Below are 24,361 nucleotides of genomic sequence, written 5' to 3' on the forward strand. Positions count from 1 at the left end.
GAGAGTGGCGGGAGGTGGGAAAGGCAGAGCCGGTGAGGAGGAGGAGGAGGAGGAGGAAGGAGAGGGAGGGAGGACACGTCTTCCTACCAGGCGCTGAATTATTCATCCCCCCCTCCCCGGGCAGGGGGGCTGAGGCCGCGGTAATGAGCCCTTGGGGAGCCCCCCAGGGGGTTCAGCCAACCTATGGGGGGTCCTTAACCCCTTCCCTGCCATGGGGGACCCCGCCGGCGGTGGCCGGTTGGGATGGGACAGGGACGGGTGGCTCCATGTGTGTCCCTGTCCCTTATGTCCGAGTCTCCCCAGAGGTGGGGGAGAGGGGACGGGGGGACAGCCGCTCCCACCCCTGTGTGGGCAGCGGCAAAATTCCCCCCACCCGGCTACTCTGTGCCACACGAGACGGGGACACCACTCCGGGGATCTGTGCAGGGGACATCGGTGGGGACATGGGACTCCCAAAACATCCCATCGCCTGTGTGCTGGGGGTCCCCCCACCCTCAGCTGCAGCCCCCGGGATGTCGGGGGTAGGGGGGCTGTGTCTTCAGCCAGGGTTGTGCCCACCTGCCCTGGCTCTTCCCCAGCTTTTGGAGATTTTCCTCATAGAAAACCCCACGGGACACAAAATGTTCCCCCTGGGGAAGCGGGGGCTCATCCCCCAGGGCAACGCTGGGCACCAGGGCTGCACAGTCCAGGCAGGGAGCGGGGGACATCGAGGGCAGCTCTCCTGCCCCACTGAAGGGGCACAGCCAGGGGGTCCCCAGGCAGGGGGACAGCGGGGTGGCCAGCAGCCGGAGCGCTGGCTCGTCCCCTCCTGGGATGTCCCGGGGCGGTGTCGATGGAAGCCGCCTCTGAGCAGGAACGAGGAAGGGGGAGCTGGGAACTGGCTCCGTCCCCCGGATCTCCCGGTGCTCCAACGGCTGCGGGTGGCCCTGGGCCAGCAGCCACCGCTCCAGCAAAATATTTACCCGAGTGGCACCGAGCCATGGACCAGCCTCCCGCCCGCCCGGCACCACGCGGCAAAGCTCGGCAAAACACGGCACAGCCCGGCTCTGGGTGACTAATCTCGGCTCTGGGTGGCAAATCTCGGCTCTGGGTGGCAAATCTCGGCTCTGAGTGGCAAAGCCCAGCTCTAGGTGACAAAGTCCAGCTCTGGGCGACAAATCTTGGCTCTGTGTGATAAAGCCGGGCTCTGGGTGACAAAACCTAGCTCTTGGTGACAAACTTATCCCTGTGGCAGTGACCACGCAGGTGGGGACAAATCAGAGCCAGGCTCCGTCAGAGCCCAGTGTCCTCATGGAGACCAAACTCTGGGGACAAAGTGAGGGATCCCTCGGTCACCCTGTGCCGGGTGATCCCGTGCCAGGTTCTGAGCATCGTCCCCATCCCGGGACCGGAGTCGTTATGGCAACAGGTTCCCGGGCTCCATCCCGCTGCTGTTCCCGCTTCTCCCACCCACGAAGACGCCGTGTGAGGGGGTGGCCGGGCCCCCTCCCCTCCCTGCGCTGCGGCAGCGCCAGCACCCGCAGCCCCCCGGGATCGGCACGCGCCGCCCGCGCCCGCGCCCACGCACCGTCACCCGCGGGTGGCACCTGCAGCGTGGCACGGGGGGGCCGCACCGGGCCCGGAACACGGGGGCACCTTCCAGGCACACGTGTGGCACACATGGCCCCGCTCGTCGCCGGGACGGCACCGTGGGCACCCCGTGCCGTGCCCGTCCCCGTGCCGTGCCCGTCCCCGTGCCCGTGCCGCGGGGGCTGCAGCTCCGCGCAGCAGCGAATCCTCCCGCAGAGAGAGTAAAAATAGCAGCAGGTTGAGGGAAGAAGCGCTCGCCCCCCGCCAGCGGGCACCGGCGAGGAGCAGGAGCCTGCGCCCACCGCGGAGCCGTGGGGACGGACGTGGCGCGGTGTCCCGGGGGCAGAGGGTGTGGGGATGGACCTGCGTGGGGACAAGTCGGGGACAGAGCTGGGGACGGAGCGTTGTGGTGGTGGGGGACCGAACGTCGTGGGGACAGGGTGCCACGGGGACAGGGTGTGCTGGGGATGGAGCACCGCGGGGACAGGGTCCCGTGAGGACGAAGTGTCCCAGGGACGGAGCATGGTGGGGACAGGGTGTGCAGGGGACAGTGCTGTGGCGCATCAGGGACGCAGGATTGTGGGGGACAGGGCGCCACGGGGACAGGACCTGGCTGGGACAGGGCCTTGCGGGGACAGCGCATCGTGGGGACAAACACACCGGGACGATGGCACGGTCCAAGGGTGAGTGTCGGGGGGGCGGGGCCTGTGCACTGAGGGGGCGTGGCCACAGGATGGGCGGGGGTCGGCTCGGGGGTGCCGGGACCCCCCTCCCAGCTCCCCTCAGCCCGGTGTCCCCGCCCAGCCCCGTGGGGTGTCCCCTCCCAGCTCCCCCTGGGCTGAGCCCCCCGAGGACCCCCCAGCACCCCAAGACCCCCCGTGGGTGCCGCCGCCCCCCAGGAGCTGCAGCGGGGGCGGCGGGTGGGGGCCGGTGCTCCCCTGGGTGCAGAGGAGATGCCGGGAGTGGGAACACGCGTGGGAGCAGAGCACGCGTGGGAGCCCGAGGGGGCGGTGGGAGGGGGGTGGGTGATCAGGGGGCTTAACCCCTTCGCTGCCGGGAACCCCCCCAGCGACCACCCTGGGGGGCTGCAGAGGGAAAGGGGGCCTGGGAGAGACCTTTCCTAAATGGGGCTTCATGGGGGGCTGGGGAAGGGGCACCCACTGCCCTGTTCAGGGTCACTGGGCAGCACTGGGGGTGCCATGGGGAAACTGAGGCGCTGACCAGCGCTGGCAGGACTGGGGGGCTGCACCCCTATAGCCCACCGCGATCGGGGGACTCCAATCCCATGTCTTTAGCATGATGGGGGGTGGTCTGCAAAACACTATGCCCGGAAAAGTGCGGGGGCTCCAAGGCTGGCCAGAGGAGGGTCTGTGTCCCTGGATTCCCTGGATTCCCGGCAGGATGGAGTATTGTGTCCCCACACCAAGCACGACGAGGAGTCGCCGCACCCCTGAACCCCCAACAGGGTGGGCAGGGGGCTGCGTTCCCCCGGCCCCCCCGGGCTGTGCCCGGTCCCGGTGCCATGGGTGCCCTCAGCAGCCCCGTGTGCCCGTGGGCTCCGCGGCACGCGGTGGCAGATGTCACTGCCGACGCTGGCATGGCCAGCCTGGCACGGCCACCGGGGCTGGCACGGCCGCGTGGGCCGGGCAGCGGCTCAAGGGCTTTGGCACAGGGTGGCCGGAGCGGAGCCGTCCTGGTTGGCAGCCACCGGCCACCGGCCCGTGCCGAGCCTCGCAGCCACACGGCGGGGTGGGATTGGGGGCTGGGGGCACTGGGGGGTCCTGAGACAACACCCCCGGGGTGGGCACCCAGCCAAGCAGGGGCTGTGCTGCTTTGGGGGGCTCATGCCCGGTGCCAGGGTGTGCACGAGGTCAAACCTCGGACGGGAGAACTTTGCGGGGGAATACCGGGAGGATAAAGGGGGAATGGGGCGTGGGCAAGTCTGGGGAGTTCCAGGAGGGAAGGGGTGCAATGCTGAGGCTCGAAGAGGCACCCCGGGGGTCTCCTCTGCTTGGGGGACATCACGTGCCTCAGTTTACCCACCTGTAGCACGAGGCCTCTACAGGCTGAAGCCTCACCCGCCCCCTTCGCTGCGGAGGTGGGACACCAAGGGAGCCCAAAACTCATCCTGGTGCCCCCTCGGATCCCTGCCAGGGTGGGCTGAAGGGGGGCTCCCAGCCCCGCTCCCCCTACTCCCATCTCTGACCCCCCCCGGGGGGGTCCCGGCCGCCAGCACAGACCAGTTTGCTGCCTCCATTCCCAGAAGAAAGAATAAAGTTAAAACATCTGTTAATTTATAAACCAATTTAACCATGACTGGTTAATAAATAGCTTCCAGCTGGCACCCCCACCCCGCGCCGGGCGAGGGGGGCCAGGGGGGCACAGCCGGGCTCGCCACTCTCCCGCAGCCCCCCGGGGTCATTGTCACTTGTCCCCGTGGAGGTGCGGGGGTGTCCCCGGGGACACAACGGGGAGAGCCCGGTGCCTGCGGGGAGGGGACACGGCCACAGTGCCTGGCACAGGGGGGTCCCAGAGGGGCGCAGGGGACCGTGTGATGCCCATGGGGGGGTTCTGGTCATGCGGGGGGGGTCGGGGATGTGGAGACACGGTGAGGGGGGGGTCCCTGCTGCGAGGGGGGTGTTTGGGTACGGGAGGAGGGAACAAGGAAGGAGGAGCCTGGCTGTGTGTGGATGTGTGTGTGCGCCAGGGACGGGCACGTGTGTGCTCATGTGTGTGCCAGAGATGTTCATGCGTGTGCATCCGTGTGTGGGGCAGGGCTGTGCCGTCCACAGCCCCCACACAGCCCCCACACATCCCAGCGGGGCCCTGCAGGGACCCCCCCATCTCTCCTGCCGTCCGCACGCATCCATGGGCTGGTGATGCGTCCCTGGGCCCATGGAGCACCATCCTCGCTGCACACGGATCCAGGATGGGAAAGGGCCCGACCCTGGCACTGGGGGGTCCCCATTCCTGCCCCACACCCCCTCTCCGGAGGCTGTGGGTGGAGGTGCAAGGGCGTGAGCCCCTCGCCGGCCGCGGCGCCCCGACACGTGTCGCAATAGTAATGTAATTTGTCCGTTAACAATGGGCAGCTTGAGGTTTATATTTAATTACACCGATCGCACCAACCTGAACTCACCCTTATTCATCAATAATGCATGGGTTTGTGTTTATCGCTGCTTAATTAATCTGTGCTTACGACAATTAAAGGCTCGCAAAATCCCCCAAGGTGGCAGCGGGGAGCGGCTGCGCCGAGCTGGCGCGAGCGCGGTGCCGGTGTGGTGGCGGTGCCAGCCTGGTTGTGGTGCCAGCGTGGTCACCCTGAGAGCGTGGTCACTGTGCTGGCACGGTCACAGTGCTGGTGTGGTGGCAATGCCAGCCTGGTCGTGGTGCCAGCGTGGTCACCCTGAGAGCGTGGTCACTGTGCTGGCAGCGTCACAGTGGTGGCAGTGCCAGAGCGAGCACGGTGCCAATGTGGTCGCTGTGATGGTGTGGTCACCGTGTTGGCGTGTGGTGGCATGTGGTCACTGTGCCGGTGTGGTCACAGTTGTGACGCTGGCACGGTCACAGTGCCAGTCTGGTGGCAGTGCTGGTGTGGTCACAGTTGTGACGCTGGCACAATCATGGTGGCAGTGTGGTCATGGTGCCAGTCTGGTGGCAGTGCAGGTGTGGTCACCGTTGTGGCGTGGTCACCGTGCCGGTGCAGCAGCGGTGCCCGGTCAGAGCCCACCCGGCTGCCCAAGCAGGGTGACCCCACTGGGTACCCCCATCCTTGAGTGCCAGGAGGGGTCTGACACCACCAGGCAAGGCAATACCCCCCCACACCGGGGTGCAGCGTGGGGACCAGCCTGTCCTCCCTGCCTCAGTTTCCCCACGAGGAAACCACCGAGCCCACCACATCCATCACCCCCCTCACATCACACGCCCCCAAACCACCCCTATTCCTCCTCCCCGGTGCTTTTCCCCAATTTTGCCTTTCCCCGCCCACTCTGCACGCCCTGACCCCCTCGCTGCGGTGGGGCCGGGGGGGCCGGTGCCCCCCACGCCGTGCCAGGCCAGCTCTGTCCCTTTAAGTGCGGTGGCGCGGCTGTCCCGGATCAGCCGGAGCGCCTATTAAATTTTTATGCGAAGTGTAAATGGGCCAGGTCTCCAGCTTCCCGCTCCCTCCGAATGATTTATTACTCGCAAATACCACAGAACTAATTAGTATAGTAATTAATTAATACGAATTTGCATATTTGCATGTGCAATTAGTGCAGTGGAGTGATTACTCTGAAAATGAGAAGTTGGGCCTGTCAGATGGGAGTGTGAACTGGAGTGGAAAAGCCTCGTGAAAATGATCCCGGGCGGCGGCGGCGGCACCGGGCACGAGGCGGCACCGGGCAGGCGGCGGCACCGGCGAGGCCCCGCGTGGGGTTTGGGGGGCTCAGCCCCCGGGTCACCCCCTTTCCCCCATCCCATCCCAGCCCGGGTCCCCGAGCCATGGGGACCGCTCCATCCCTCGGCCATCTCCATGGCGACTCGCTGTGCCAGGCGCATCGCCATGGCAACGGGCCGGGCCACGCAGCCTCGCCATGGCGACTGTCGTCATCGCGCTCTGTCGCCATGGAGACCCTCCCCATCTCCCCAAATCCACTCCCTGCCGGGCTCCCCCCAGCTCAGGGCTGGGGTGGGGGCGCTGCTTCTCGGGATGGGGGTCTCCAAAGGCACCCGGGAGGTGGGATGGGGGTCCCCCGGGACTGGAGGACCCGGGGATGGCGGGAGCATCCCAGGGTGCCCCTCACCGGGGTCCCCGGGGCTGGTGGGAGCGGCTGAGCTGTGCGATGGCAGCCCTGGAGCCGCTCCCGAGGGATGTGACCTGAGGCTCCGGCGGATGCGGCTTGGCACCCCCAGCCCCTTGGCCTTTGTCCCTGGTGCCACCCAAGTGTCCCTTCACCTGTGCCCACCCGTCTGGCTGAGGCCTGACACACTCAGTGCACTGCCGGGAGGGCCACCCGCTGCCTGTCTCTGCTTTTGGGGGACGATGGAGGGAGCCACGGCCACGGGCAGCCCCCATCACCCCCACGTGCCGCATCCCCCGAGCACCGGGCCCTGGCAGCCCCCCAAAACGGGCCCTGGCAGCTGCCACCTGCCACGGGGGGACCGGGGCCGCTGCCAGCAGCACCCGCCCAGCCACGGTGAAACCGCCAGTGTGGGACCCCCGACCCGCCACGGTGGCCATGAAGAGGCTGCTGTGGCCAGTCCTGCAGCCTGGTGACGTCACAGAGCGGTTGTGATGACATCGACCTTTGTGACGTCATCAGTGTGGCCTTGTTACCTCAGCAGCAGCCAGCTCTGCTGGTGGCACAATGGCAGCCCTGGGTTGGGGTCCCCTGTCCCAGCCCCCTCACTGTCCCCGAAGGACATCTGACCCCCTCAGGTGACAGAGGAGCGTGGGGCAGGGGGTGTGAGTCCCCTGTGTCCCCACCCCGTGATCATCTGTCCTCAGCGCCACACGGAGCCGCGGCTCTGGCAGTTTCCCACTGGGCAATTCCCAGGTGTCATTTTCCTAATTAACAACGTGTGGCTTAAAGAGCACTTGTCAAGTCCCTGGCCTGTGTGTGAGTGTGGGGGCCAGGCTGGGGGGCCAGGCTGGGTGACATGTTGGGGACACAGGCTGGGTGACATGTTGGGGACACCCGCGGGGGATATGAGCAGGAATTCGGATGCCCTGGCAGCAGGATCCAGTGGGTGAAGCAGCCACACCACAGCCCCAGGGCTGGCACAGCATCTCCCCATCCTCCTCTGTCAGAAGATGAAGGAGTTCCCCAAACCCCCCTGACGCCAGTTCAGCCAGGGCCCCCCCCTCTCTTCCCTCAGTTCCCTCCTCCATCAGCTTCCTCCTCCTCCCAAGCTCCCCACCCATGACCCTGCAGTCACCACTGCAGGGACATTTAGGGACACGGGGACAGGCAGGGCACCACCCACCCCTCCCCATCCCCCAGAGCCCCCCGCCCGCAGCCGGGGCCCTGCTCACCCGGTGACTGGAGGACGCCCAGGGATGGGTCCTACGAGGGAGGAGCTGCTCCAGGGACCCGGCCCGAAGGCAGCGAGGACAAGGACGGGGACAGGGATGGGGACAGGGATGGGCTCAGCTCCTGCTCCCGCTGCTCTCCTCCCCTCAGTGACATTCCCGGCGGTGGCTCCGCCGCACGTTAGCGCATCCATCTCTCCCCAGCCTTCACCTCCCAGAAATATTGCAGTGCAGAGCCGGCTCCATCTGGCAGCGGCCCCCGCCTCCCCCCGCCACCGCTCGCGGGGAGATGCTGAAGCCGGATCCATCGCTCGGGCCCCGCACGGATCGGCCTCGCCGAGGGGCAGCAGGGACCCCCCCGGCCATGGGGGACAGCTGGGATGACCCCCGTGCCACCCCGGGGAGGGGTAGCGTGGCCTGGCCGAGGCGCTGGCCCCACGCGGGGGCTGTGGCACCGGCTGAGCCCCGGCGAACTCGCCCCACGCGGGGCCCCTGGAGCCGCCACGGGCCCAGCTGGCTCCCAGCCGCGTCCCGGCACCACCCAGCACCCGGCTCCCACCGCCGGCTCCGCCAGCGCCGAGCTGCTTCCGTGCCCTCACCGTGTCCCTCCCCGTGGCACGTGTCCCCTGGCACCTCGGGGACGGAGCCGTCGCTGCCGCAGGCAGGGTCCCCGTCTGCATCCATCGCCTTCCTGCTGGAGGATGGATTTTGGAGGAGGAAAGTGCTTCATGCCTCAGCCAAACTCCTCGCTGTGTGCCTGGCACCGGGGCCACCAGAGACAGAAGCAGGACCAGAGGTGGCAGCGCTGGGACAGCCGGTCCCTGCACACGAGGACCATCAGAGGGATGGGGAGTAGAGCCCCGGGGTCACTGGGACCATCTCCCCCAGCCCCCACACCCAAAAAGGCAGCACCCAGCCCTGCCCTGCTCCCACCCTGCTCCCCAAACTGTGCCTGGTGCTGGGTTCACCTCAACCTCACCTGCCCCTGCTGCACAGGACAGCCACAATTCCCGTGGGATGGATGCTGCTCATCCATCCCCTGCTCACCTCCCTTCCCAAAGTCACCCGAGGATGAGGATGGTGCTGCCCCTGCTCTGCCCTGCCCTGTGCCATCAGCGGCCACGGTGGAGGGGACAGCACAGGGACAACACCGGGACCCCACTCCTGCCCTCTCTGGGGGCCGTGTCCAGGCACAGCCCGGCCACGAGGCAGCAGTTTGGGTTTTCATCTCCCTGCTCCCCTTTCATCTCCTCTCCCCGTTTCATGTCTCCACTTTCTTCTCCCTCCAAGCTCTGCGCATGCTGATGAGCCTCACGCCGGCGCCCACCCTCGCGCTCACCGGCTGCTAATTAGGCTGTAATGGGTACACTGGGCCAGGGCCTCGCTGCTCGTCCCTGTCCCTTGTCCCCACACGGGCCAGCTCAGCCACTCACGCCGGGGCATCTCCTCGGCCTCAGGCACAATCAGGGCCCCCATCGGTGCCCCACGGGCCCTCAGTCTGATGCCAGGAATGGGGCACCGATGGCCTCACTGCCCTGACACCCGGGGCGTGGCCACCCTCCAAGGGCTGGGTGTCCCCTGGCCTGGGGACCGATGGCAGAGGAGCGGGGACTTACCCAGAGCGGGCTCTGACGTGCCACAGGCATCAGGTGAGGGTGGGCTCGTGGAGCATGGCGACCCCAGCGGGTCACCCACCGGCAAAACGAAGATGGCAGCGACAGAGGGAGCTGAACAGCGCTGAGGGAAAAGGACGCCTTGTGCCAGGAGGATGCCCGTGAAGCCGTGCCCAGCGTGGCACCGGCAGGGCCGGGGTGGGCACCGCAGGCCGGCTCCAGCCCAGGTGCCATCTGCTCGGCCGCAGCCGTGAGTGACAGTCGGAGGGTTCGTGCTGGGGGGACGCTCGCCACCGGCGGAGCCCCTCTGTCACATGCCAGTCCCGGCACCTGCACCGGGGGGAATGGGCACCGCTGATGGCCCTGGCAAAGCCCCGGTGGCCGGGCACGGCCAGCCCTTTGTGTGCGTGCGGGCACAGCCACCGCCGTCACCGTGTCCACGCCACCCTGGCCTAGCGCGTACGGCCGGCACGTGCTGGAGTGTGGCACCCAGCCCCTCAGGCCGGGCACGTCCTGACCCCCCGGTTTTGTGGGGACAGGAGATCCAGGACACGGCATTGGCCTCGATGGATGCAGCCAGGACCGGAGCTCCGGGTGATGGGAAGTGGCTTCTGGGGACACCGCGTGCCCATTTATGTTCTGCGGCCCAGCTGCTGCCCCAAAAGGGCAGTGGCCATTTCTGGGTGCCCAGCCACTGTGGTGGGGACAGATTTGGGGACCAGAGGGTGACAGAGCCGTGAGGAGTTGCCTGACAGACAAAGGCCTCGTTGGCACGGCCGGGCCTCGGGATCCCACCACCACGGTGGCATCGGGATCCGTGGAGGCTCATCCGCCATGTGCTGAGGGAGGCTGTGAGCGTGCGAGGGGATGTGTGTCGGTGTGTATGCACACAGAGGGTGTGTGGGGCTGTGCCATGGGGTGCAGGGACGCTGGCGTGGCCGTGTGGCCACGGGGGTGCCAGCACGTCCATGTGCCACCCGCATGGGGACACACGGCCCCGCAGCCACCAGCCCTGCCCACGCCACACCTGCAGCCCCCCGCCAGCACCGGCGTGGCCAAAGCGGGCACTGCCACCACCTCTGCCGTGCCCGGCCGCAGCCCCCAGCCCGCTCCAGGCCCTCGCCACCGCAGCCATCGCCGCTCGGCTGCTGGCTGAGGGTGGGGACGGACCTGGGCGAGCCGCCGCGGCATTTTGCGGCGAGCCGCAGATGCCAGCTCCCAGCGAGGGTCCCCGTGGCATCTCCCCCCTCACCCCAGCGCCCGCCTGTGTCCCCGCCACGCTTGGCCCAGCCGGGATGGCCGGTTTTCCCGCTGGCTCCATTGTTCCTCCCGGCCCCGCCATCGCCTGCATCTCGCCCGGGTCCCATTTTGCAGCGTGTAGGCAGAGCTGGAGATTTGGAAGAGGTTGGTTTTTTTTTTCTTCTTTTTTTTTTTTTTTTTTTTTTCTTCTTTTTTTTTTTTTTTTTTTTTTTTTAGAGTACAGAGTGACAGATGGCGAGTCCTCCTTCCCCAGAGAGACAAATCTCCCTGAATGCAAGCGCATGTCAATCATTAGCTCTCATGTGATAGCTCTCGCGCATGACGTGCCAACCATATGGCACTGGCAGCAGAGCTGGTACCCCCTTTGCTGGGTAGAGATGCCACTCTCGCCTCCTTTTGGATAGAGGACTGCAGGAGGCTGGAGCACCTCAAGGAGCCGCGTCCCGCTCCCAGAAGATGCTGGGAACAATGAAATAAGAATTCCTGCGGTCCGCCCGAAGGTGAGTTATGTAAGAAGTGGAGGGTTGGGAGGGCAGCGGAGGAAACTTGAATGGAGAAAAGGCAACTTCCATGTTGATTTTGTTTCTCCGCCACGTCTCGCCCTTTTTTCCCCCCGTCTTTCGTTCTCCCCCGGCCCTCGGTTCTCCCACTCCCCGCGGGTCCCGCTGATGGGGTTTTCTCCCCCCGCCGGAGCCTCCCCCAAGGGGGGTTGTTGGGGTTTCGCCGCCCCCGGTCTTCCCCCCCCCAGCCTGGGCACGCCCGGGGCGCCGCGGTCCCGGTGGGACGGAGCGGGCAGCGGCGGCCGAGCGGCATCAACGAAATCAGCGCGGAGCCTCCGCGCCGCCGCCCCGGGGGGGCCCGACCTGGCGGAGCCGCACCCCCGCTCCCCCGCCGCGCCCCCGGCCCTCGCCCCGGGCGGTGCCCCCCGCCCCGGCCCCGCCGCGCCGCCCGGCCCCGGGGGCGCCCCCGGCAGCGCCGCCGCCCGCGGCCCCCGCGCCCCCACGGGGGGGCTCCGGCCGCCCCCGCCGCCCCCGCCGCCCCCCGGTTGGTGCCGCCGCATTTTACGGGCCGCGCTCCGGCGGCCGCGGGGAGCCCCGGGGCGGGGAGGGGAAGCCGAGCTCGCCTGACCGGGCCGGAGGGGGTACGGGGGGTACCTGGGGGTGCGGGGGAGGGCGGAGGTCTCGACTCGACCCCCCCGGCCCCGGGAAGGCGGTAGCGGAGCCGCGACCGGAGCTGCTCCGCGCCCGCGGCAGGGAAAAGTTGGAGGCGTCAAAGAGGGACCGGCGACACCGGGCCCGGCCCTCGGGGCACCGTAGGGGGGGGCATCGGGCGGGCCGGGAGCGGGGGGGGCCGGGGGTTTGTGCAGAGCAGCGGGAGAGGGGCGCGGGCGGCGGCCGCGGGGACCCCGGCGGTGGGGCTGGGGGGGGGTCGGGCCGGGGCGGAATCGCCGCGCCTCGAGAGAGCCCCGGTGGCCCCGGGGTCGGGCAGCCGGGGCGGGGGGCAGCGGCGGGCGGCCCCGCGCCCAATTCGTTTTCGCCGGTCCCGGCGGGTGGGAGCGGGGCGGGGAGGGGGGCGGGCGGCGGGGCCGCCGGTAACGCCTGGCTCTTTGCCCCCCGCTGCAGCCACCATGTTGACGCGACTTTTCAGCGAGCCCAGCCTGGTCCCCGAAGTCCCGAAATTCCCCGGTTGGGCCGAGGAGTGCGAGGAGGATGCCCGGAGCGAGAAGGAGGAGCGGGCGGGGAAGGGCTGCGCCCTTCCCGAGGAGCCGCCCGAGGGTTCGCTGGGAGAGAGCAAAGAGGAAGGGGAGCTAGGAGGGGACGAGGAGGAGGAGGAGGAGGAGGAGGAAGGCCTGGAGGAGGCGGAGGGCGAGCGGCCCAAGAAGCGCGGCCCCAAGAAGAGGAAGATGACGAAGGCTCGGCTGGAGCGGTCCAAGCTGCGGCGGCAGAAGGCGAACGCCCGGGAGAGGAACCGGATGCACGACCTGAACGCGGCCCTGGACAACCTGCGCAAGGTGGTTCCCTGCTACTCCAAAACCCAAAAACTCTCCAAAATCGAGACCCTCCGCTTGGCCAAGAACTACATCTGGGCTCTCTCCGAGATCCTGCGCTCGGGCAAGCGGCCCGACCTGGTCTCCTACGTGCAGACTCTGTGCAAGGGGCTGTCCCAGCCCACCACCAACCTGGTGGCCGGCTGCCTCCAGCTCAACTCCCGCAACTTCCTGACGGAGCAGGGGCAGGAGGGGGGTCGGTTCCACGGCCCCAACGCCGCCTCCTTCGCCGTGCACCCCTACCCCTACCCTTGCTCGCGGCTGGCCGCGGCGCCCTGCCCGCCCGCCGCCGGTCCCGGGCCGCACGGGCTGAGGACACACGGCTACTGCGCCTCCGCCTACGAGAGCCTCTACGGCAACACCTCCCCCGACTACAACAGCTCGGAGTACGACGGGGGGCTCAGCCCCCCGCTCTGCATCAACGGCAACTTCTCCCTCAAGCAGGACTCTTCATCCCCCGACCACGAGAAAAGCTACCACTACTCTATGCACTACTCGGCGCTGCCCGGCTCCCGGCCCGCCGCCCATAACCTGGTCTTCGGCTCGGCGGGGATGCGCGGGGGGGTCCACTCCGAGAACATCTTCCCCTACGACATGCACCTCCCGCACGAGCGGGGCCCCATGTACGAGGAGCTCAACGCCTTCTTCCACAACTGACCCCTTCCCCACACCCCTCCCCATCGCCGAGGTGGCGGGGAGGGGGGAGATTCCCCACCCCCCACATCCCCAACCCCCCCCAACCCGCGGCAGCCCCGCGGATCGGCCCCCGGGGCTCCGCCGTGGGCTTTGGTGCAATATGGGGACCCGGCCCCGGCGGCGGGTCCCCGCGCCCCGTGGGGACAAAGTGCTTTTTTGGGAGGATTTTTCCCCTTTTCCTTAATTTTTTTTATTATTATTGTCGATTCCGTTATTTTAAAATTTTCGTTATTTATTGCTATTTCTTTATTGCTTAATGTAATTTATTTAGTTCTTTTATTATTATCGCTGTTGTCGTCGTTATTATTACAATAACTATCACAGCTATTATAACTATTATTATTATTATTATTATTATTATTATTATTATTATTATTATTATTATTATTATTATTATTATTATCAATTTATTATTTTCCAGGGGGAGATGCCCCTCACGGGCCGACCCCCCCATCCAGCCCACCGGAGCCCCCCCGGTGCCCAGCACGACCCTCTGGGTCGAGCCGCTTCGTTTCATTTTTAATTCGTTTTAATTCAATTTTATATATTTCTTTTTAAAAATATTTTTCCCCCCCCCCTCCCACCCCTTTTTTGGGCCGTTTCTCCCCTCCCCAGCCCTAACCCCGACCCCCCCGGACCCCCCCGGCATTGGACACCCGCTGCCCCGGCCCGTGGGAGCGAGAGGAGCCCGCGCTGCGGCGCGGAGCGAAACTTTCCGAAGCAATAAAGAGGCGCAGGGAGGAACGAACCCCAATTTCTATCTATGCAAGAGGCCCGGCCCGGCGGACGCTCCGAGATGCACTTTGCTTTGGGGGGGCCCCGGCCCCGCTCCCCGCCCCGGGAGCTCCTCGCAGCGCGTGTGTCAGGACGTTTTTTACCTGTTTTAAAAACTTGAAACGGAAAAAAAAACAAAAAACAAAAAACAACAAAAAAAGAAAAAAATAGAAAAAAAAAAAAGGAAAAAAAATAACGATAATAATTAAAAAGAAAAAAAAAAAAATAATTACACCCCAACCCTCCCACGGAGCCGCCCCGGTTTTCCCGAGCTGGCGGAGCCGGGAAGCGCAGCCCGCAGCTATGCAAGCGGGGCTCCGGGGGGGCTGGTGGGGCTGCGCCCCCCCCGCGGCGCCCGGCCCGGGGGTCTCCGTCCCGGTTTGCCGCATTCCTTTAGCCGGGAGACGCCGGGAAGCCGATAATGCTTTTTTTTTTGTTGAGTTTTCTTTGTTTTTTTTTGATTTTTCTTTTTTTTTTTTCTTTTTTCTTTTTTTCTTTTTGTCGGAACCTGCCCGCACCACCTTCGAGAAACCAGCATTTTTAGAGACCAGGGAGGAGGAGAGGAGGAGGATTTCTGAGAAATGTTCTGAAAACGAAAAAAAAAAAAAAAAAGAAAAGGAAAAAAAAAAAAGAAAAAACGGAGGGAAAAAAAGGAAAGAAAAAAGTTTTGGGAAAAAAAGAAACTAAAACGGGGAAAAAAACCAACAAAAAAAAAAGGGAAAAAGAAACAAAAACCCACAAACCGTTGTAGCAAAGGGGACCCGCTGCCCGACACCAGAAGTGCTTTCGTGTTTCCGTTCCGTTTCATTTCGATTAATAAATATTTATGGCCAACGATATGCAAGACCCCCCCCCGTGCCGGGCGCCGCTCCCGCTCCCCGGTCCCGGTTCCCGGTCCCCGTCCCCGCCGCCCGGACACTGCTCGGCGGCTGCGGAGCGCGGGGCGCGGGGCCGGGGGGCCCGGCCGTACTGCATGCACCGGCCCCCTCCCCTCCCTCCCGGGGCCGCCCCCCCCCGGCCCCGCTGGACGCTCGTGGCCCGGTCCCGGCCCCGCCAGGACTCGTCGGCCGTGACGAGCCGCCGCCGGTGCGATCGCGGCGAGCCTGTAATTACCGAGCGTCCTTCGACGGCGATTAATAAATATTCAATGTTGACTCCGCCGCCTTCGCCGCTTTCCTTCCGCCCCGGGGGCACCGGGGGCACCGGGCCGAGCCCTCCACCCCCCGCCCCCGGCGGTGCCACCGCCGCTCCCGCCGCCCGAATGCGCGGCCCGCGGGGCGGCGGCGCTGATATAACGCGGCTCTGCCCCACGGGTGTCCCCCCCGGGACCGGGGAGGCGGTGTCCCCCCCTCACCAATAAAGGCACCGGGAGCCGGTGCTGCGGCCCGGCTCGGTCCACCGGCGGTGACACCGCTCCGGTCCCCTGGGAGCGGGAGCTCGGAGCTCGGTGCCCGGGGCTGGCACCGGGCCGCGGTGCCCGTGGCCTCGGGAAGGGCGCGCGGTGCCGGTAGCCAAGGCCGGGTTCCTCGGTCGGCTCCCGGCGCGGTGCCCGGGGCTGGTGCCGGTTCCTGGTGCTGCTTCCCGATGGCGCCTCGGCTCGGTGCCCGGTGCCAGCGCCGGTGCCAGCGCTGATGCTTGTGCCGGTTCCCGGCGCTGGCGCACGTTGGAGCCCCGGAAGCTCCCGCGCCGGTTCAGGGAGCCGGTGCCCGTGGGAGCCCCGGGACCTCCGATGCGGCTCCGGTGCCACTGCCCGTGCCCAATATCCGGTGGCGTTCCCGGTACCCGGTGCCGGTGCCCGGTGGAGCCCCGGGAGCGCGGTGTCGGTGCCCGGAGCGGAGCTGTCCGCTGCAGCGGTGCTGAACGGGCTCCGGGGCCTCTCAACGGCCGTCCGTTTATTTCCCGTCCGCAGCACCGGGGCTCATCGCCGCCCGACGGCCGCCGGCCCCGCGCAGCGGCGGGCACTGCGCTCCCGGTCTCACCGGCCACGCGGCTCGTGGGGACCGGCTGTCCGCAGGATCACCGTGCGCCGGGGCCGCACCGGGGCTGCAGGGACGGAGCCACCGGTTTCCTCCCGGGAGAGGTGTCCGGTACCGCGCCCCGCAGCCCCGCGGTTTTTGGGGATAAACCGGGCCGGTTTAGGGTCGGGTCGTGACTGCAAACTGGGGCCGGATCCAGCGCAGCCCCGACGTGCTGGGTCCCGTCCCAGAGCCGCCGGCAGCGAGGAGTCAGGCCCGGGCCGGGGAGCGGATCCGCCACGACCCCACGAGCCCCCGGTCGGGCCCCGGCACTCGCCGCTCTCCGCAAAGCAGCGGCTCCTCTTCCGACGGCTCTGGCCCCAACAACCTCCCGGGACTCGTTTCTCGGGGGAAAAAGCCCCGGGAGGACCCGGGGGCAATCGATGGGGCGGGTCGGAGGCTCCGTGGGGCCGAGGCTGTCGATGTGCGGCCCTTCTGCCGCCATCCGCTACCAGCGGCACCGGGGCCGCGGCCCGGAGCAGCGGCGGCGAAGGGCGGATGCCCCCGCGGAGGGGAGGAGGGGGAAGCGGGGGCCGGGGGCTGCGGGGGGGCCGCCGACATCTGCTCCCGAGGCCGGCTATGCCAGGGGTGCCGGCCCCGGTGGCGGGGCTACGGTTTATGTTCAATTGTCGGGATTTTTGTTTCCCCGGTGCCCGCCCGGCCCCGCCGAAGATGCGGGAACCGGCCCGGCTGCTCCGGCAAGGCCCCGGCCCCGCAATGCGGCCCCGCACTCGCTGCACGGCCCCGGTGCAAAGCTCCGGAGAACAGCCCCGGTGCAAAGCTCCGGTGGAAGGTTTTGGTGCACGGTCCCCGTGAACGGTTTCGTTGCAAAGCTCCGGTTCCCGGCCTCGCTATGAGGTTCCGGTGCCCGGTGCTGGTACCCGGTTCCGAAACACAGCGGCGGTTCAAGGCTCCGGTGCCCGGCCCGGTTCACAGCTCCGGTGTCCGGTGCCCAGCCCTTCCGCCGAGCGGCCCCGGTGCCCGGCGGTTCTCGGGGAGGGAAGCGGGAGGTCGGCAGCCGCCGCCCCGCCGAGTTCTGCGAGTGTTTGGTGTGACCGTGGCATCAAATTCAGCCCGGGTGTGTGGGGAGGTCTGGGGAGCTGCCGGGACCCCGCGCGGCTGCACCGGGGGCAGCGGAGCTCGGCCAGCACCGAGGGGACCTCGCGGTGGCGGCGCTCCCGGACCCAGCCCCGCTGTTTCAAAGCGGGATGAGATGGCGGTGGGTGCCTCCCCCCCCTCCCCCGGACCCCCGGTGCCCGCGGTGCCCCCGGTGCCCGCTGGCCCGGCCCCTCTCCCGGCCCGGCGGAGCGCGGCGGGGGCGCGGGGCGAGCGCCAGCTCCGGGTCGCCGCTGCCACCGGCGAGTGCCAGCCGGGGGGGGGGGGAGGAGGAGTCATTGCTTCAGTTTAAATTTCATGGCATCTGTTCATTATTATACAGTGCGGATTTTTATATGGACAGCTAAATTAAAGACAGATTTCTGCCAAAATTGCAGATACCATAAAAAACCGGAGGCTCCCGGCGCCCGGCGCTCGCCGCGCTGCGGAGGCGGCCCCGCTCCGGGGGCCGGGGGCTGCCCGGGGGTCGGGAGGGACGTGGGGGACCTGGAGGGGTGTGGGGGTCCGAGGGGGGGGGGCTGTCCCCGTTTTTGTGCCATGGGGAGCTCAGAACGCCGACCCCCGTGGGGAGCGGGGGGTCCCGGTGGTCCCCGGAGCCGCGGCCGGGGCGGGCCGGGCTGGCAACGATCCCCGCCGCCCCGGGGGCTGCAGAGCCGCCCCCTCCCCCGCCCGGTCTGCCAGGCTCCATCGCAGAGGAGTTAAAACAAGGACATCTGTGCCTGGAATCGCTGCGAAGCTCCGAACCTGCCAGCGCCTGCTGGCACCGGCCGCCGGCGGAGGCGGCTTCTCCGGAATGCGGCACCGCCGGCAGCTCCGCCCGGAGCCCCGGCCCGGCCCCGAGGGCTGCGAGGCCAGGAGGGCCTGGGCCCGGCTGGGCAGTGTCCCCACCTGTGTCTGTCCCCATCGTGCCCCCGCCAGTCGCAGCCCCGTGGGGGTCGTGTTGTTCTCCCCCATTTACCCCCTGCCCCACTGAGTCCTGTCCCACAGCCCCACGCGGGGTACGGGGGTGAGGAGAGGGCCCTGCACTCCGGTGGGGCACAGGGAGGGGTGAGAGCAAAGGGGGCAGGTGGTAGCCAAGGGAAGGGCAGGGCTGGGGGCACCTGGGGGGTCAGAACTCTGTGAGCAGCCCGGGGTCTGCAGCCCCAAGGTTTGTGGGAAGGAGGGAACCTCAGCCCTTCCCGGGCTCCAAGGGAGCAAACGAACAAAACCCAAGCAGGGGCAGAGGGGGAGGATGGATCCAGCAGACACCAGGCCAGCTCTGGCTGGGAACACTGGAGAGCAGGTGGTGCCCACCTGAGCACCCCACAGCAGCCCAGCCCCCTTCCCTTCCCTTCCCTTCCCTTCCCTTCCCTTCCCTTCCCTTCCCTTCCCTTCCCTTCCCTTCCCTTCCCTTCCCTTCCCTTCCCTTCCCTTCCCTTCCCTTCCCTTCCCTTCCCTTCCCTTCCCTTCCCTTCCCTTCCCTTCCCTTCCCTTCCCTTCCCTTCCCTTCCCTTCCCTTCCCTTCCCTTCCCTTCCCTTCCCTTCCCTTCCCTTCCCTTCCCTTCCCTTCCCTTCCCTTCCCTTCCCTTCCCTTCCCTTCCCTTCCCTTCCCTTCCCTTCCCTTCCCTTCCCTTCCCTTCCCTTCCCTTCCCTTCCCTTCCCTTCCCTTCCCTCCCCCATCCTGGGCTCCAGCCCATCCCCACAGCCCCTCCGGAGCCCCGGGCTGGGGGTCCCACCGTGTCCCGGTGCCCCCGGGCCGGGGTCCTGCTCCCCCCGCTCGGTGGCAGCCGGTGCCTCATTTCATATGGGAAATGTCCATTTTGTTGCTACTTAAAAGCTGATTTACGGCGGCTGCATCCCAGCCCTGCCTTGGCCTGCGTTCATCCCATAATCTGCCCATTTCTCTTGGCAGCTCTGGCTCGCCCGGGCTCGCCGGAGTCTGTGCCGGGCAGCGCAAGCCCCTGGCCCCTTCCCGTGCCCCCTGGCCACGCTCCCCTGATCCCTGGATCCCATCTGCCCCCAGCACATCCCGATGCCCTTGAGAGGCCAGATGATGCCTCCAGGATGGAGGGACCGGAACACCTTTCCTGAGGCAGGAGGGGACACGGGCAGGGGTTGGGGACAGCACGTGGGTGGCTTCACATCACGCTGGACCCCCCTTCCATCCACCCTCGCTCCAGGATGGGGTGATGGGATCCACCAGGAGCCGCCAGGCTGGGCACACCTGGGCACGGTGGCAGCAGCAAGGCCCGAGCTGAGGTCCTGCCACCAGCGGTGAGCAGTGTCCCGGCTGTCCCCACCCTCCTGCACACTCCTAATTAAATTTTACCCGACTACAAATCGTTTTGTTAAATGTAATTGAAGAACACACCTTTGGAATCGTGGCATTAACCCGGCAGCGGCGTTATCAGAGTGATTAAAGCCTTCCCCAAGTTAGCGCCGGGAAGGGCGGCAGGATTGTGCCGTAATCCCGGGAAAGCAAACAAGTTCTGAGCAAAACTAATTACATTTAGAGCAGCTGTGATAATAATCCTAATTCAACCCCATTTAGTGCCTAAAATCCGGCGATCCGGCAGCGAAAGCTGGGGTCGGGGGGTGCCTGTGGCCCAGCTCTGCCCTCCAGGTTGTCCTTTCACGACAGAGGTGACAAAACTGGGGGTCCCTGGGGGATCCCCGGGGAGTCACAGGATCACACGACCCTTTGGGATCCACGGGGATGTCCCACCCTCGGTCACCGAATCAGCGCTGCCCATCGCCCTGTCTGACCCCGTCACCTCTCGGACGCCGCGTGCCGCGACTCTGCCCCGGTGCCTGGGCGGTGGCACGGTGCCCAAGCCCCCCCTGCCATCCCTGGGGACAGGGGGGGATCGGGCGGCCGCAGCTGGCGCACGGAGCCGTAATGGCCACGGCTGGGCTGGCACGGAGGCCCCGCGCCTGCGGGCACGCGGGCAGGAGCAGCTTGTGCGCCGTTTGTCCTTGACAAGTCCCCGCGTGGCCGCCCCAGCCTGGCACTGCCACCCCGGCACAAAGCCCCCCGGCACCGCCGTGAGACCCCCGGCTTGTCACGCGCGTGGCACCGTCACGAGCAGGGCAGGGAGCCTCGGAGTGTGGCTCTGCTCGGGAGACAACGCTCTGTTGGCACCTGCCATGGTGGGCACGGCGTTGGCACCGCCACCGCCACGGTCGCTGTCACCCGGGTGTGACACGGAGTGACATTTCCACCCCGGCCCTTACCTCAGGGAACGTTCGTTACAAAACGTACACCGGAGCTTTTCTTCATTTCTTTTTTTTAATTTTTTTTTTTTTTTTTTAATTTTTTTCTTTTTTTATTAAACTTGCCAAAAATTTGTGTTAGCTAATGGCTTCTTAATTCCGCCGAAACCGAGGGAAGGAAAATGATGCCATTCATCTTGTATTGGTTTGAAATCACGTCTGACAACTAATCGATCATACTGTGGGACATTAACTCCTTTGGATGGGGGCCCAAGCGCTCTCGCAGCTCCTCGCTCCCGCGCTGGATCCATTTAACTACTTTACTGCTGGTATTTTGGCACGTGGCTCCGCGGGCTGGTTCCTCTCCGGTTGGTGCCGCTGAATTATTTGCCTTTCTCTGGATACAGCTGGCACGGAGCGCCCGCAGCTTCCCCCGCCCCTCCTCCGGCGCCCTTCACCCGACCTTCGCCCCTCCACCCCCTCCCGAGGGATCCGTACCCCCCTTTTTTCCCCATGGATCCCCCCCCCCGCCCCCATTTTGGGAATCGGTTTGGGATATTTCTGTCCGGGTGTGAGCAGCCAGGGATGCCTGTGGGGTCCTGGGGAAACGATGGGGGGTGGCTTTGTTCCTTGGCCTTGTGGTGACCCCGGGTGACCCGTGCCTCGGTTTCCCCATTTCTCCACGGGGATGTCCCCAGTGTGGCCATGGGGACAGACAGGTTGGGGGGGAGGTTGGTGGCACCTCACAAGCCGTGAGCAAACGTGGGGTGGCCCCATCCCTGATGTCCCACCCCGTGCCAGTGACCCACCCTCTGCCACCACAATGCCCCAGGAGCACGGTGACACCAGAGGGGTTTGTGGGGACAGGGATGGTGGCGCTGGGCTGTGTCCCCCCATGAATGGGGACCCCGAGGCACAGCTGAGGGTGCTGGGGGACACCCCCAGGACAAGGGGGGTTGGGTCCTGCCCTGGTCCATCCACTTCCTTGGGGATGTGGTGATGGGGAAGAACCAGGAGGGACAACAGAGACCCCAGAGTGACCCTAAAGGACTCAGGACATACCAAGGACCCTCGGGCACAGCTCGGTCAGGGCTTTATATACCCAGGGTGGGCGGGACCAAATCCAGGGAAGGCTGTCATTGGTCAGCAGCACCAGCCCCGGCAGGGGATTGGCTGCCAGCACAAGCCCTGGATGGGGATTGGCTGAGGCTTGTGTCCATCCCAGGTGTCCAGGTGGTCCTTGGTGGCCCTCCCAGTGATGGGGACACATGGGTGTCCCAGGGACCCCCCTCATTGTCCCAGCCCTGTCCCAGGGCTCACACCTGACCCCAGGGTCACAGCTCCATGTCCCCTTCCAGGTCCTGGGTGCCACCAAGGGGTCACAGAGGAGTCTGTCCCCTCTGTAGGGGGCAACACAGGGACAGAGTCCCCTCAGTGATGGCTCCTGGCCAAGGAAAGCCATCATGTCTGTCTGTCTGCCTGTCCAACCCTGTATGCCAGTCTGTCCAGCCACACTCTTCCCACCTGGTCACCTGTCACCTGTCCATCCATCCATCCATGGATTCCATCCATGGATTCCATCCATCCATCCATCCATCCATCCATCCATCCATCCATCCATCCATTCATCCATCCATCCATCCATCCATCCATCCATCATCCATCATCCATCCATCCATCCATCCATCCATCCATCATCCATCATCCATCCATCCATCATCCATCCATCCATCCATCATCCATCCATCCACCCATCCATGGATTCCATCCATCATCCATCCATCATCCATCCATCCATCCATCCATCCATCCATCCATCCATCATCCCCGTGTGCTCCATGGCTGACATCCGTCTGTGTGCACATGCGTGGGTGGGTGGGTGGAGCCAATCAGGGTGTGGCAGGACGCAGGGAGGGACAGTGGAGTCTCCTTGGGGGTGGGATTTGTTTGATGCCCCCATCACCCTCATCACTCTCTTCATCTCCTTCATCCCCACCATCCTCATCATCCTCACAGTCCCCTTCATCCCATTATCTCCATCCTTCCCGTCATCCCTTTCATCACCTTCATCCCTGTGACGTCCATCATCCTCTTTGTCCCTCATCATCCCCTTCATCCTCATCACCCTCATCATCCCCATCATCATCATCTTCGACCCTTTCACCCCATCACAACCTTCATCCCCACCATCACTTTCATCTTCATCCTCATCTTCAACCCCATCTTCCTCATCACCCCCTTCATCTCCATCTTCCTCATCACCCCCTTCATCTCCATCACCTCCACCACACCCATCATCCTCATCACCCCACCATCCTCATCATCCTCATCATCATCCCCATCTTCCCCTTCATCCTCATCGCCTTCACCACACCCATCATCCTCATCAACCCATCATCCTCATCATCCTCATCATCATCCCCATCTTCCCCTTCATCCTCATCGCCTTCACCACACCCATCATCCTCATCAACCCATCATCCTCATCATCCTCATCATCATCCCCATCTTCCCCTTCATCCTCATCGCCTTCACCACACCCATCATCCTCATCAACCCATCATCCTCATCATCCTCATCATCATCCCCATCTTCCCCTTCATCCTCATCGCCTTCACCACACCCATCATCCTCATCAACCCATCATCCTCATCATCCTCATCATCATCCCCATCTTCCCCTTCATCCTCATCGCCTTCACCACACCCATCATCCTCATCAACCCATCATCCTCATCATCCTCATCATCATCCCCATCTTCCCCTTCATCCTCATCGCCTTCACCACACCCATCATCCTCATCAACCCATCATCCTCATCATCCTCATCATCATCCCCATCTTCCCCTTCATCCTCATCGCCTTCACCACACCCATCATCCTCATCAACCCATCATCCTCATCATCCTCATCATCATCCCCATCTTCCCCTTCATCCTCATCGCCTTCACCACACCCATCATCCTCATCAACCCATCATCCTCATCATCCTCATCATCATCCCCATCTTCCCCTTCATCCTCATCGCCTTCACCACACCCATCATCCTCATCAACCCATCATCCTCATCATCCTCATCATCATCCCCATCTTCCCCTTCATCCTCATCGCCTTCACCACACCCATCATCCTCATCAACCCATCATCCTCATCATCCTCATCATCATCCCCATCTTCCCCTTCATCCTCATCGCCTTCACCACACCCATCATCCTCATCAACCCATCATCCTCATCATCCTCATCATCATCCCCATCTTCCCCTTCATCCTCATCGCCTTCACCACACCCATCATCCTCATCAACCCATCATCCTCATCATCCTCATCATCATCCCCATCTTCCCCTTCATCCTCATCGCCTTCACCACACCCATCATCCTCATCAACCCATCATCCTCATCATCCTCATCATCATCCCCATCTTCCCCTTCATCCTCATCGCCTTCACCACACCCATCATCCTCATCATCGTCATCATCATCATCCTCTTCATCCTCTTCATCCTCTTCATCCCCATCACTTCCATCATCCCCATTTTCCCCACAACCCCCAACATCTTCATCACCCCCATCATCCTCATCAACCCATCACTTCCATCATCCCCTTCATCCCCATCCTCACCATCATCCCGATCATCCCCTTCACTTCATCACTGCAATCATTCCCTTCATCCCCATCATCTCCTTCATCCCATCACCCCCATCATCCTCATCCTCCCCACCACCCCAATCATTCCTGTCATCCCCATCATCTCCTTCATCCCATCGCCCCCATCATCCTCATGATCTCATTCATCCCCATTCCCACCTCGTTTCCACATTCCCTTCATCCCTGTCACCCCCATCACTCCCATCTTTCCCATCATCCCCATCATCCTCATCCTCCCCACCACCCCAATCATCCCTGTCATCCCCATCATCTCCTTCATCCCATCATCTCCATCATCCTCATCCTCCCCACCACCCCAATCATCCCTGTCATCCCCATCATCTCCTTCATCCCATCATCTCCATCATCCTCATCCTCCCCACCACCCCAATCATCCCTGTCATCCCCTTCACCCCAT

The 24,361-nt window shown here is 64.8% G+C and overlaps 1 protein-coding gene across 1 annotated transcript; it reads left to right on the forward strand.

Annotated features, from left to right (window-relative positions):
* The first annotated feature begins 10,582 nt into the window (after positions 1 to 10,582).
* NEUROD2 (neuronal differentiation 2) lies at positions 10,583 to 14,160 on the forward strand. The gene is made up of 2 exons (XM_086864416.1): positions 10,583 to 10,955; positions 12,078 to 14,160. The coding sequence occupies exon 2, from the start codon at positions 12,083 to 12,085 to the stop codon at positions 13,157 to 13,159; it is 1,077 nt and encodes a 358-aa protein (XP_086720542.1). The 5' UTR covers positions 10,583 to 10,955; positions 12,078 to 12,082; the 3' UTR covers positions 13,160 to 14,160.
* The last annotated feature ends 10,201 nt before the right edge of the window (positions 14,161 to 24,361 follow it).

Source organism: Cyanistes caeruleus, chromosome 27 (genome assembly GCF_971803275.1).
Source record: "Cyanistes caeruleus chromosome 27, bCyaCae1.hap1.1, whole genome shotgun sequence".
NCBI lineage: Eukaryota > Metazoa > Chordata > Aves > Passeriformes > Paridae > Cyanistes > Cyanistes caeruleus.

Bases quoted from the DNA above. Each gene is read 5' to 3' on its own strand.
- NEUROD2 (XM_086864416.1), top strand. From the start codon at position 12,083: ATGTTGACGCGACTTTTCAGCGAGCCCAGCCTGGTCCCCGAAGTCCCG.